Genomic DNA, 12,373 nt, shown 5'->3' on the forward strand with positions numbered 1-12,373 from the left:
AGCTAGCTCTGGTGCTAGTGGTGGGACAGTCATATAACCTGGGATCTTGGATTATGTTCGTTGGGGTGATTATTGCTGCAGCCTGTAAGCCGACGCAAAGGTTTCAACATATTTCTTTAACCTCACGGCAACTTTGTGAAGTAGACAATCGCTTTTGTATTCATTGTATGGGTAAGGAACCCAAACCCATAGAGATTAAAATTATTAGTTTGCATGTGAAGTCTATGAGGAAGAGTGCTCCACTGAGTTTAATTTCTGATTTGCATTTCTGCCCCTCATACCAGACTGCTTAGATGAGTTACTGTTGATATCTGTGTTCTTGTCTAGATGATCCATTAAATGAACAAGAAATTGGTAAATTAAGCAATTGACTTTCCATATTGCCTAATTGTGTCTTTTGATTTTTAATTGTGAAAAGTGGTTCTATTTGGAAAGAACTAGGAAGAGGAATCTGCTCTCTAAACTCCTCCATAGGGCTCAGCATACATCAGATGCTTGACAGTATAAACCACACATAGTTTGCATGAATCTCTATCATAATAATGGTATTCTTATAATGTCATCAGCAAAAGTGTGTGGCTCCATCTTTTGTTTCAGTGGTTCTGAGCTCCTCCTTTGCGTGTACCGATTCTGGTTTTGGTTTGGGTTTTTTTTGGCAGTACGTACAACTATTTGGGCCGAAAAACCAATTTGATGTTGCAAGCCTTTGCAAAGCCAGACCTTGCATTAGCACGGAAGTATCAGGTACAGTATTTTCACTGTCCCTACTGGGAGCAGCCTTCTTTCTCCTGTAGCTTTACTGGGGCTGTTCTCCAGGTGGTTTTGTCATCCATACCCTAAGGTAGCTTTATTAAAGCAAACTTCCTTCAGCTCCAACCCCTCTGCCTGTTACTCGTCTCTCCTCATCTTTTTGAGCGGTCCATACTAACTTTTAACCAAGATCTGCCTTGCTTATCCTTCAACTCTCTAATCTCATCTCATGATTTGGAGACTGAAGCATCTCTTTTAGAAGGAAAGGCTGGGAGAGCTGGGCCTGTTTAGCCTGGAGAAGACTGAGGGGATCTTACCAATGTACACCAACATCTTAAGGGGGAGCATCAAGAGGATCAGGCCAGGCTCTTTTCAGTAGTACCCAGCAACAGGACAGGGGGCAACTGGCACAGACTGAAACACAAGAAGTTCCATCTGAATAGGAGGAAAAAAATCTTTACTTTGATGTGACAGAGCGCTGGAACGGGCTGCTCAGAGAGATTGTGGAGTCTCCTGCTCTGGAGACACTCAAAACCTGCCTGCAGACTGCTCTAGGAGACCCTGCTTTAGCAGAGGGTTGGACCAGACGATCTCCAGAGGTCCCTTCCAACACCAACCATTCTGTGATTCTGTGATCTATGCAAAGTGAGCAATGGCCTGGCCTTTTTCCTTGAACAAGCCCTCAATGGCCAGGCCCCTTGACAAGGAATATTCTGGGGATACCTGACATGATACAGGGCAGAATGCTGTCCCAAATGAGCTCTGCCTTGACCCCCTTGGTCTTGACAGCTTGAAGATTTGTGAGAGCAATCAGTGTACAATTTATACTCAACGTTTTTGTGGGACATTTGAGGTATCCTACTTTTGCCTTAAAATAGAAGTGACTGCAGGTTGAAAGTCTCAAAGACATATGAGAGATTATCTGCTCTGGGAAATCTCATCACTAGACAGTGGATATTCATATTTGTAAACCTTTAGAGCCCAGTATGAGACTTACCAGTGTTCTGACTGCTTGCAGTGAGGGATAGCTTGAACAGGAGTGACAGACTGAGAAGGAGTGATCGTTTTATTGTATCCCTCTCTCCCTCCACTATTCCAAAGGAATTAAATTAGTATTTCCCATAGACTGGTGGCCAAGGGCTTTTCTCAAAGCTGTGCAACATTGTATAAGATGTAAATATCATAATAGCTTTAGATGCTTTTACATCTTAAAATTTGAAGGAGTTAATAAACTACTGTGTCTTTTCTAGTTTCTCACTGGGGAATTTCTCAACTTTGTCATCAAACTAGGTAAGTCTTGCACTGCTCGTTTACCTCATTATATCTAAAAATGCCGATTTGGTGCTCCCAAAACTCTCATGTTGCTGTACCCTGAGAACTTCCTTCCCAGAAGATTTTGCAGTAAGAAAATGCTGCATCTGCTGTTTCCCAAGTTAGTAGCAGCTGGGAGCTCAACAAAGGGAGCTGACCAAGCACCCCTGACAGATTCCACTCTCACTTCCTTCCTTCTATGAAGTCTCACAGCTTTAAAGCTGTGGGTCTGTGATTTGTCCTTTTTCTTATCCTGACTCTTTTGATGGGTTGTTTCTTCTTCATTCAGTCTCCAAAAGCTCATTTCTAGCTCTCTTTCTAGAGTAATTTTTCTGGAATGGTGGTACTCCAGTAGGAAAACAGATCTGACACTTGTCTCTCCTGCCTTGTAAGAGTAACATTGTTCAAGCCTGTACAAAACAAAAGCATTTTAAAATGGAATGATTTTTAGGAACAAACCCAATTTTTAATATAAAAAACAATTAAAACCAACCAAGACAGAATAGTGTAGGGAGACAGAATCGGATGTTTCATGGTTTTCACTTAATGAAGAGAGCTGTTCACTGTGGTTTTGCTGTACATGGGCAAGCCCCAATGAATCTGGCGGAGCTGCAGTGCTTGGTTGTGTTTCTTGGGTTAAAAGTCAGAGGAAATGCTTCATTATTTAGCCTTATAAAGAGGCAAAATGCCAGAGGTACATAAGGGGACTGGAGCTATGAACAGAGAGGCCTCCATAAGTTTCCTGTGTTGGTTTAAGCTGGCACCCCATGTCATTGTCACGTGCCAGCAGGATGTTACTACTCCCAGGGCTTGCCTTTACATGAGCCTGCATCAGGGGGTGCCTCCAAGGCTGCAGACATCGGGGTGCTGTGGAGACAAATTGGCTGGGCTAGCTCAGCCTACCAGTGAAGGGGAGTTGGAAGTGGCCTGATTTTTGCTTGTTTTGCTTATGGAGAACTTGCACCATCTTTTCAATCGTCAGGGCTGTGTGTGGCAGTAGATTTTGGCAAGGAGAACGGAACACGTGTACAGGCCTGATTATCTGTAAAACTGACACAGTAGTTTTTGAAGTGCGTAGGAATATACTCTGCTTGGTATCTTTAGGAGGGAAACAATAATGGTGTAATAGATATACAAATGTAATAACTAGGCATTAACTTTTACTGTAATGTCTTTCCTGTCTGCAAGCACAATGATTTCTTCTTAGTTACACTGTTGTCATTTCCATGAAGTGCTTAGACCCTGCTTTATGCCAGGTTACACAGGAACTCTATGCTGCTGCTTTTTGACACCTGTCTAGAGACTGCTTTAAGCAAAATGATCTGTAAATGTTCTGATTTTGCTTTTGTCCACCCAGGTTTTGGTGTTGCACAGACTAAAGCTGTAATGACTTTTGTTTCTGGCATTCCCATGGGACCTCCACGGCTTCCACTTGTTGATGCCTCTGAGGAGTTCATCATCAAGGCCAAAGCCAAGCTGGATAGCATTATTTGGCCTGATGGTGATTAATGTTCTGGAAGTGGAGGCTCCTTTTCTGAGTTGGACTGTCACATGGCACGTTCCGCACGCGATGGGCTGCAATTTCTTTCAGGGAATTGGCAATGTGCCTGAGCCCTTTCCCGTTAGGACTGGCTCTGTTGGTGCACATGTAGCCACCTTTTTGCACAACTGTTCCCCTGGAGCTCTGCACATTGCAGGACTAGGTGGTTTCTTTTAATAAAAAAAAAGCAAATTTTCCCCAATTGGAGGATACTGACTCCTTTTGTCTAGAAAGAAGGAAGATCTGTCTCCAGCCTCCCTCCAGCTAGATTATGCCTTGTCCAAGGGAGATGTTCATGAGCACTACACTGAGTGTTTAAACCACGGAGTGACACCGCCTGGTTGTTCGGACCGCTATCCCACTGTCTGTGAGAATCACTGGGACACTTGACTGTGCATGTAAAATCCTGCTGTTGCCTTACCGTGTTTATACACCTTTACTTGATGCAAAATTAAAAGCAACCTTTTGCAACAAAAAGCTTTCGGCTGTCTGATAAGCAGATGGTTTTGCTTACATGTCTTTCCTCTGCGTCTTCCTGTAGATGTCTTTTTCCTTACACCAAAACCAAAGGCACGACTGAGCTGTACGTCACAGGCACGACGTGTACATGACGGAAAGTCACCTGCTGTCAGATGGAAAGGCGCTCTTTTGTACCCGGGGCTGAACCTCTCTCCACCAGCTCGAGCTTTTACTGTCTGATCGTGTGGGCAGGTGACAGATGTGAGGTGCTGGGCCTTGCTCCTGCGTGCGAACACCAGGACAGGGCACGGCTGGAAAAGGGGAGAGAGGGGGGTAAATGTGGAGATGTGAGGGCGTGAAAAACTGCGATCTTCCTCTGGCTGTATAACCACCGAGCCTGGCATACCCAGGAAAAAAGGGGTCCTTTTTTATCCCCCCCCCGTGCATTTGGTAAACCCTGAGGGAAGCTTATTTTTGCCGGCTGAGGGTAAGGGAGTGCGTGGGCACGGCGCTGCCAGCGGCTCACGGGTCCCGGCGCCTACGGACGGGCTGAGCCTTGCCAAAGCCTCAGCTGCTTTGCTCCGAGCCCGGGCGCGCTCGGCGGCACTGCGGAGGGCGAGCGCGGCCCTACCGGCTCCCGGCCCGCCGCCGCGCGCGGGCTCTGCGGCCGGCCCCGCCCCGCTCCGCACCCGCCCCGCTCCGCACCCGCCCCGCCGCGGCCGCCGTCGCCGCGCATGCGCGGGCGGCGCTGTGAGGCGCGGGCGGGCGGTGCTGCCCGCGGCTGGGCCGGCGCTGTGAGGCGCGGGCGGGCCGCGGCTCGGCCGGTGCTGCCCCCGCCCCGCCGGCCGGAGCCATGGGGGACGTGAAGAACTACCTGTACGCCTGGTGCGGGAGGAGGCGGGTGACGCCGGCCTACGAGATCCGCGCCGGCGGCGGCCGCAGCCGCCAGACATTCCAGTGCGAGGTGCGGGCCCTGCCTGCCGCCCGGGAGGGGCGGGCCGGGCTCCGGCGGGAGGGTGCGGGGCTGGCGTGAGGTAAACTCGGGGGGCTGTGAGAGTACAGCACCTGGCACCGCGCTCTTACGGTGAAAAGGAACGGATTTTCCTAAGGGCGTTCGCACGGCGTGTGCCACCCTGCTCGCAGCGACAAGCGGCGCCGCGGGCTGTGTCACCCCGGTGGGGAGCGTCGGGCCGGCTGAGCCTGAGCTGGGGTGTGTTGGGAAAGCCCTGTCGGCCGGGCCGCGGGGCAGGCGCTGCCGAGGGGCGGCTGCGGCGGCGGCAGGAGCGGGGCCGGGCCGGGCTCGGCGGAGCTGGCAGTCACGCCAGGCCGGGCGCTCAGCGGGCTCGCTCGCCATGCCGCGGGTTGGCACGAAACGCCTTGAATCTGCCATTCTGCTATTCTTCCCCCGTTTATCTTCCGCACCTGTTACACAGCTGAGAAGTGCGATGATGGTAAACCAGTTTTAATGATGGTAAACCAGTTTGAAAGGTGTTACGACTGAGCTGGGGCACGGCTTGGTTGAAATGGTGGTATGGACAGCTATGTTGTTCTCGGTTTTGCGTGTTGCTGCCCTGTGAGCATCCATACCAACAAGAGATGAAAGGACCGGTCTTGCTGAAACATTTGTTTTTGCTGATTTGCACGGTCTGGTGGGATGGTTGTGGATCCAGTGAGGTTACTGTTTTGTTGGTGATACCATTGTCCTGGTAGATTGATAAGTCTGCTGGGACCAGAAGCTTATCGTTTGGAACCTGTTAAGCAAAATACTAGTGAAATGTGGTGTTTGATGAGAAAATGGGTATCGGCTACCAGTGGATTCAACCCTGCATTTGTTCTTCAGTTTGGTATTGGGGGTGTACAAAACTGGTTGGGACTAGCTGGAATGTTATATGCAAGTCTGCTTACTTCCCCCCCCCCCCCCCCCCCCAATACTGACTAACTGTAGTAAAGAGCTGTTCATGTGGTCAGCCGTGGAAATCAGAAATGTGTAAGCAGTCTGCGCAAGTGAAACTGAAATGGAGTTGCTGACTGTAAATGTAAAAGAAGGACAATAACCTTTAAGATGAGGGGCAGTCAGTGGCTGCAGAAAAGCAGGTGTAAAATACCTGGTTAGTCTAAATTTTGAATAAACTGCCTGTGATCAGGTTTTGCAGCAGCCTGTCAGGCATGCTAGTGGGATATGAAATTGCTGCTCTGAAGCTTGTCTCTATGAAGTATATTGCACGGTGCTAGCTGTAATAACGTGGAGCTACAGCAGAGGACACGCAAGCTCACTCCTGCCCTTGTTGTCTGAGGGTTTGGGATTAGGGTTGTGGAAAGTGAACCTGCACAGTTTGCTGCTCTGTGTTGCCAGGATCCCTTCCTGCACTGGTTCATATTCTTCAGTGAGGTTTTGGGAGACCCTCATGCTCTCTGAGAAAGGACTGTGGGTGTTTCCTTCAATAGGTATAAAGTATACATTCACAACCTACAGAAATATATAGATGTGTAATAGTGTGTAACAACACTTAGTAATAATATTTCTGCTGTACTTATTAACAACTGAAATTTGGTGTTTCAGTCAGTTTTACTGGTTTTCAAGACCCTTTCACTTGTACGTGCTACAGATGTGTGTTTTTGTTTGCAGGTTCGAGTGGAAGGCTTTAACTATGTTGGCATGGGTAATTCCACTAACAAGAAAGATGCACAGAGCAACGCTGCTCGAGACTTCGTCAATTACTTAGTTCGGGTGAATGAGATGAAGAGAGACGAAATTCCTGCGTTTGGAGTAAGCTGCTTTTTCTCCTTAGCAAAGACTAATCTTTGATTGCAGTGCTGTGCATCCAGTTGCATTTCATCCCTGGAGTTCAGTCTGGCACCCATGTGCAGTGAAGAAGACTGAATGTGTGGAACGTCTGCTCGCAGTGCTGGAAGGCTGGATGGAATACATGCAGTGAATGTTGTAGGGTGATCTAGTAAAAACAGCTGCATGTTGGTCTGCATAACTGATGAGGTTGGAAAGAATTCAGAGAGGCTGTAAGGTGCAGCCTGATGTGAAAAGTGCTGAATACTCACACCTAACACTGGAATTGTTTTAAATGCATGTTATGATATATTATACCATGTATGTAAAAAAACCCTCAAAAACACAACAGTAAAAAGATCACAGATATCTCAAACCAAACATTCAAAACTTGGCACTTTTTAAACTGTAAATGCTTTCTGCCTTAACTCCTCATGTGTGTAACAGGATCACTGCTTTTTATGATGTTTTATGAACCATGCAAGTACCAGCAGTGACTATCACAAAAGCTGAGCAGGAGGGCAACTCTGTCTTTACAACAATTTTAGAGAACACTAAATAAAGCACAAAGCTACATGTTATACATTGGGATGGAAGACTCTTTTTCTACTGCCTTATCAAGGATTTATCTGTATAAGATACATAGTTTGATTGGTGGAAGCAGTGTCCCTGCCTTGGTAGCCTAGGTGAAGCCCTATGGTGACAGAACCTATATTGTTTCTGGTGTAGCAGTTAGTTTCATGGCAATGCAGCGTGCTGCACGACTGGGTTCTAAACACAGCATGTTCTGGGTCCTGAATAAAGCAGCGGTGGTGTGATCAGTTAGCTGAATGTACGTATCTCAAAATGGGAAGAATTCAAAATGTAATGGTTAACTTTAATTTTGTCATTTCCTAAGGATATTAATGTTTTCTTACGGGGTTTTTCTTGTGCGTTCATGAAGTACTTTTGAGTTCCCTTGGATCTACAATATGAACCAGCATCTGTTATTTTTTCCTGGATGCTGGAACAGTCAATTTTATAACTGTTGAACTTCAGTAAGTCAGGGCTACTTGTTGGTTGGAAATCTTTTTACAGAACACCCACAAAAAGCCAAATATTCAAGCAATTGCATTTCTTTCAGTTTTTAAAAGGGTGTTACTATTGGGTGTTACTGCTACGGGTAACTGTTGTGTGATGTTGCATGAGCTATTCAAACTGCCTGAGTTTTCTAGCTAAATAGTAAAATGACTTACTCTGTACAAATATGCTGAGGTTTTCCTTCATTCTCTTTCTTAGCCAGCAGTAGGTGATACCCCCAGTGGAGGATCTGAAGCAGCTAGAGATGTTACTGGTTCCAGTCCTACTTTGGGTGGACCTCTTCCTCCACATTTGATTATAGAGGCTGAAATAGGTAAGATTGTGAAAACTGTAATTTACATGTACGTAGATGGAATATATGCATATATAGCTTTAGGTGGGTTCTTTTCTCCCTAATAGCGTAATTTTGCAGACAGAAGACAGTTAGAAGTCATTGTGGTTTTGAAGCAGAGATGTGAATGACTGCATGAGGTATGAGGGACTGGTCGTGTCCTATCGAGATGGCCAGGCAGTACCTCTCTATTGCTAAAAACATGTTTTGGGAGAGTTACTTTGTTTTTGTTTTTTCCATGTGGTAGGCAATGGCTCAGGTACAACACCTGGAAACAGTGGCAATCGTGGAGGTCAGTGGGATCGAGGTGCGAATTTGAAAGACTATTATTCAAGGAAAGAGGAACAAGAAGTGCAGGCAGTAAGTCATTCTATGGAATTCTCTTTTAGTTCTTAGGTATCTTTCAGTCCGTTTGATTTATTAGCATTTATAATCAAGCTTTCTGTTTTCATTTGATGTTTTGCTGTTGGTTTTAACTTAAGCTTCAGATTACTTGCTGATTTTCAACAAAAGTAACTTGTTTAAGCTAGGAACAAAATAAATCACTCAGGATGCTGTGAATTGTTCATATAGACATTTTGTTGTGAAAATAAGGAAATAATGAGGACTTTCTAGCATATTCTGGAATGTCTTAATTTAGAGCATCTAGACGAGTTATTTTAAGACTTGTAAGAATTTTTAAAACTGAAATCTGTTAGAAACTAGTAAATGGTATTGTTTTTTAATATTAGTCCTCAGAGTCAGAAGTGGACTTAAATGCTGATCTTCATGGGAGTTGGACCTTGGAAAATGCCAAGGCACGTCTGAACCAGTTTTTCCAAAAGGAGAAGATTCAGGAAGAATATAAATACACTGAAGTGGGGCCTGATCACAACAGGTTTGTTAGTCACCTTTTAGTCACATTCTGCGTATGAAGGGTTAGAAATATTTTTTGGTGACAGTGGCTAATCATGTTTGTTTGCAGTGCTCCATAGTGCTGTTTGAGAAAGCAGTGTTCTTTACCAGGACCAACAACATCCCTAAATCTTGAAATGGGTGTGCTGAACGCTGGTGTCAAGATCTGAGCGACTGAAGAAGTTTCTGTCTGATGTTTTTCATGGATGTGCAGCTTTTAAAATGATTGCTATGCTCTAGCTAACTTTGAGGTGTCAGTTTGAATGGAAGAGCTCTTAATTGCTTGCAGTAATTGTTTGTATGGCTGTAGTTGTCTTTGTACATTTTGAGTTAATCTTAAATATGCTTATATTTGCATATGTAGAAAAGTACTTTTAGGACATTTAATTTGTATTTTTTATTTACAATTAACTTTTTTGGCAGCAGAATCTTCTACTGGAAAAAATAGTTTGGCAGAATCCTCCCAGAGGAGTTTTTGAGGGTCTTAAATTTCAGTTGAAACCAGCTGGATATTACTCTTTTGACTTTCTGCCCATTCCATCAGAAAATTTGCATGTGCTTCTCCCAAATGAAAATAACGCATAATAGATTGTGCATAAAGAATTTATGTTTTGTTTTGATTTTTTTTTTTACCTCTGTTTGGAATACTCTTTACAAGTCATCAAAACTTCATGACATTGTATTATTTCTCGTGAAATATAATTACATTTTGTGGTCTGAAATGTTGGCTTCTGCTGCTGGATTCTTATAGCTGAGGTTGGGGTTGGGATTTTTTTTTGTATTCTAGAAACTTGTGTTCTATGAGAGTTACTGTTTTTAGAAAGACAAGTGACTTTTCTTATTACAGTCTTCCATGAGAATCTTACTCACAGGACTTCTGGTATTCTTTTGTTGTTGAGCTTTACAAGCATTTAGAACAGCTAAAATATGTGTACTGGTGTCAGAAAGTTCCAAATTAAAATCTGTCTTCAATTCAGTTCATCTCCATTTATGTTCTCAAGCAAGGATGTTTCTTTCCCTTAAATGAGTGACATAAAAAATCAGTACGGTACTAGGAATTTTAAATAAGCTTGTTGCAGGTGTTGTTCTTCAGCACGTCTTTTATTCTGTAACTTGCAGATTATTTGTGCAGCTGATTTTGTTATGCCTTCTGCAGGTAAAAGCATTAAACCCCATTTTTTATTTTAAATGTATATAATCTTGAGCAGAATGGAGTGACCACAGATGACAGTATGTTTCTCAGCCTGCTTACCATTCTTCTGGAGAGCATTTCAGGGTTTCCTATTTACTATATCCAAGACAGCTTGTGAATTGCCCTGGATGGAATGGCAGAAGGGGGAACTGTCTGCTTGAATGGATTGTATAGGCATAAGAATTCTGATGTGTTCTAGTGATCATTGAGAGAGGGCAAACTATTTGATTTAATCCTTTTGGTATGTGTAATAGGAGAGGAATAATTTCAGATGGCTTTGGAGATTTGAGGACAGTAATACAGTTTACTTGGTTTTTTGTTAAGAAGTATGAGTTGCCTTATATCTTACCAATCTGATTATTTTTTTTAAATACCAGTCTTTATACCAGAAATATCAGCCTTGCTCTCAGAGGTTTTTAAAGGAGAAATGTATTTTTGTTGTCAATTAATCATAGTCATTTGATACAAGAATTTAATAATAGCTGGAAAATTTGGGTTTGGAAACTTTGTTTTAATTATGACAGGAGGGTATAAATCATAAATGTAAACATGGCTCTCCTAATACACAAAGTATGAACTAAAAATTAAGGGATGGGATGTGGCTTTTCTCTTTTGGGATTCCATTGGTAGTGTGGGATACCTTTGCCTCCTTGTGTTCCTGCTGAAGGTGGTAGCAGTGGGTGACGCTAAAGATCTGTGCGTTCACACACAGGCTACTGAGGCTGTACTAAAGAATCACACGGGATTTTGCTGCGAACTGATTTCTGATGTTGCTGTTGTCCCCTTAGGTGGAGGAGAATGAGATTGAATGCTGACTATAGGCCTGGCTGAGAAACATACTGTCTTCGGTGCCTTAGTTGGCTGTTGTGTCCCTGAAAGCCAGTGGCCTTTGACCCATGAAGCCACTGTGCCTGAAGGTCAGTTCACTGATAGTACAGGAAGGAGTTCTAGGTGAAACTTAAATTCCTCACCTAACCTTTTGTTGTTTGTTTGTTTACAGCGAGAAATGAAGGACACAGATGCAAGGCTCAGCCTGCAGCTGTGGAAGTACCAAGGCATAGTTTTCAAAGAGGATCTCAGTCTGATAAAGCCCAGTCATACATCTTGAATCACATTTGCCAGTTTAAATCCTGTCTTACCAGAGTTTGGCTTTAATTTTTAATCTGTGCAAATACAGGCTTCGGTTTCTGATTGTTAAAAACATGGATCTTGGTTTCCATCCTCCTCTGTTGGCATATAGCTTTCTCATTTATTTTTAAACCTAAACTGATATACCAGTTGACTTCTAATGGGTTACATGCCTACTAGACAAACTATTACATCCGCTGTGCGGAGTTACTTTTGACTGTATGCTCTGTCCAGTGTATGGGAATAAGAGCTTAACAAAAATTCAAGTATACTGTCTCCTTCTGTACAGATATGTGCACTGGTCTTTGGCAGACTGATCTGGTTGAGTTTTGTCTGTGCTCTGACCTGACCAAATGTGTGGCAAAACCCAGGGTGGCTGTATGTAAAGTGTTGCATCTGAGTTAATAAACCCAGGCTACTAGTGGGTTACATTAATATAATGTGGGATACAGTTAATGGTACAGTGGGATGCATGTTAATATTGCAGTAACATGGTATCTGCTTTATAATTTTTGCCCTAAACTTTTAGGCAGCTCAGAGCATACTTCCTAATAATGTAGCTTTAAATTTCAATGCTGGCACTGAATGGTGGCATTTGATGGACTCTTCTTAACAGATCTACTGGTTCTATTGATGGCAAGTCTATTAACCTACTAACTTGGGATTAAAGGGATTAAAAGCAGTAATATTTTACCTTGGTGTCGTGGTTTAACCCCAGCCAGCAACTAAGTACCACACAGCCAGTCGCTCACTCCTCCCTCTGCCTCAAGAGGGATGGGGAGGAGATTTTGCAAAAAGGTAAAATTCAAGGCTTGAGACAAGAACAGTTTAATACTTGACAGAAAATAATAATAATGAATAGGAGAGACAAGGGGAGAGGAATAAAATTCCAAGAGAAGGGGAAAA

The 12,373-nt window shown here is 43.9% G+C and overlaps 2 protein-coding genes across 18 annotated transcripts in view; both read left to right on the forward strand.

Moving 5' to 3' along the window:
- Nucleotides 1-4,078, forward strand: part of NPL (N-acetylneuraminate pyruvate lyase) — a 35,473-nt gene extending 31,395 nt beyond the window's left edge. For 12 of the 13 annotated variants that reach the window (XM_080407605.1, XM_080407601.1, XM_080407610.1 and 9 more), the window contains 3 exons: nucleotides 660-744; nucleotides 2,001-2,040; nucleotides 3,419-4,078. In XM_080407605.1, coding sequence (XP_080263731.1) covers nucleotides 660-744; nucleotides 2,001-2,040; nucleotides 3,419-3,570 — 277 coding nt within the window. In that variant the 3' untranslated portion in view covers nucleotides 3,571-4,078. Of the gene's footprint in view, nucleotides 1-597; nucleotides 745-2,000; nucleotides 2,041-3,418 lie in introns of all 13 variants that reach the window. The other variant, XR_013931289.1, reaches the window with a different exon arrangement.
- A 693-nt stretch (nucleotides 4,079-4,771) lies between these two features.
- The window catches only part of DHX9 (DExH-box helicase 9), a 54,432-nt gene continuing 46,830 nt past the window's right edge, over nucleotides 4,772-12,373 (forward strand). For 2 of the 5 annotated variants that reach the window (XM_080407537.1, XM_080407535.1), the window contains exons 1-5: nucleotides 4,773-5,024; nucleotides 6,687-6,827; nucleotides 8,121-8,235; nucleotides 8,501-8,613; nucleotides 8,985-9,130. In XM_080407537.1, the coding sequence (XP_080263663.1) occupies nucleotides 4,914-5,024; nucleotides 6,687-6,827; nucleotides 8,121-8,235; nucleotides 8,501-8,613; nucleotides 8,985-9,130 (626 nt within the window). In that variant the 5' untranslated portion in view covers nucleotides 4,773-4,913. Of the gene's footprint in view, nucleotides 5,095-6,686; nucleotides 6,828-8,120; nucleotides 8,236-8,500; nucleotides 8,614-8,984; nucleotides 9,131-11,132; nucleotides 11,257-12,373 lie in introns of those variants that run through there. The other 3 variants (XM_080407534.1, XM_080407536.1, XM_080407538.1) reach the window with 3 other exon arrangements.

Source organism: Falco punctatus, assembly GCF_963210335.1.
Source record: "Falco punctatus genome assembly, chromosome: 11".
NCBI classification, from domain to species: Eukaryota; Metazoa; Chordata; class Aves; order Falconiformes; family Falconidae; genus Falco; species Falco punctatus.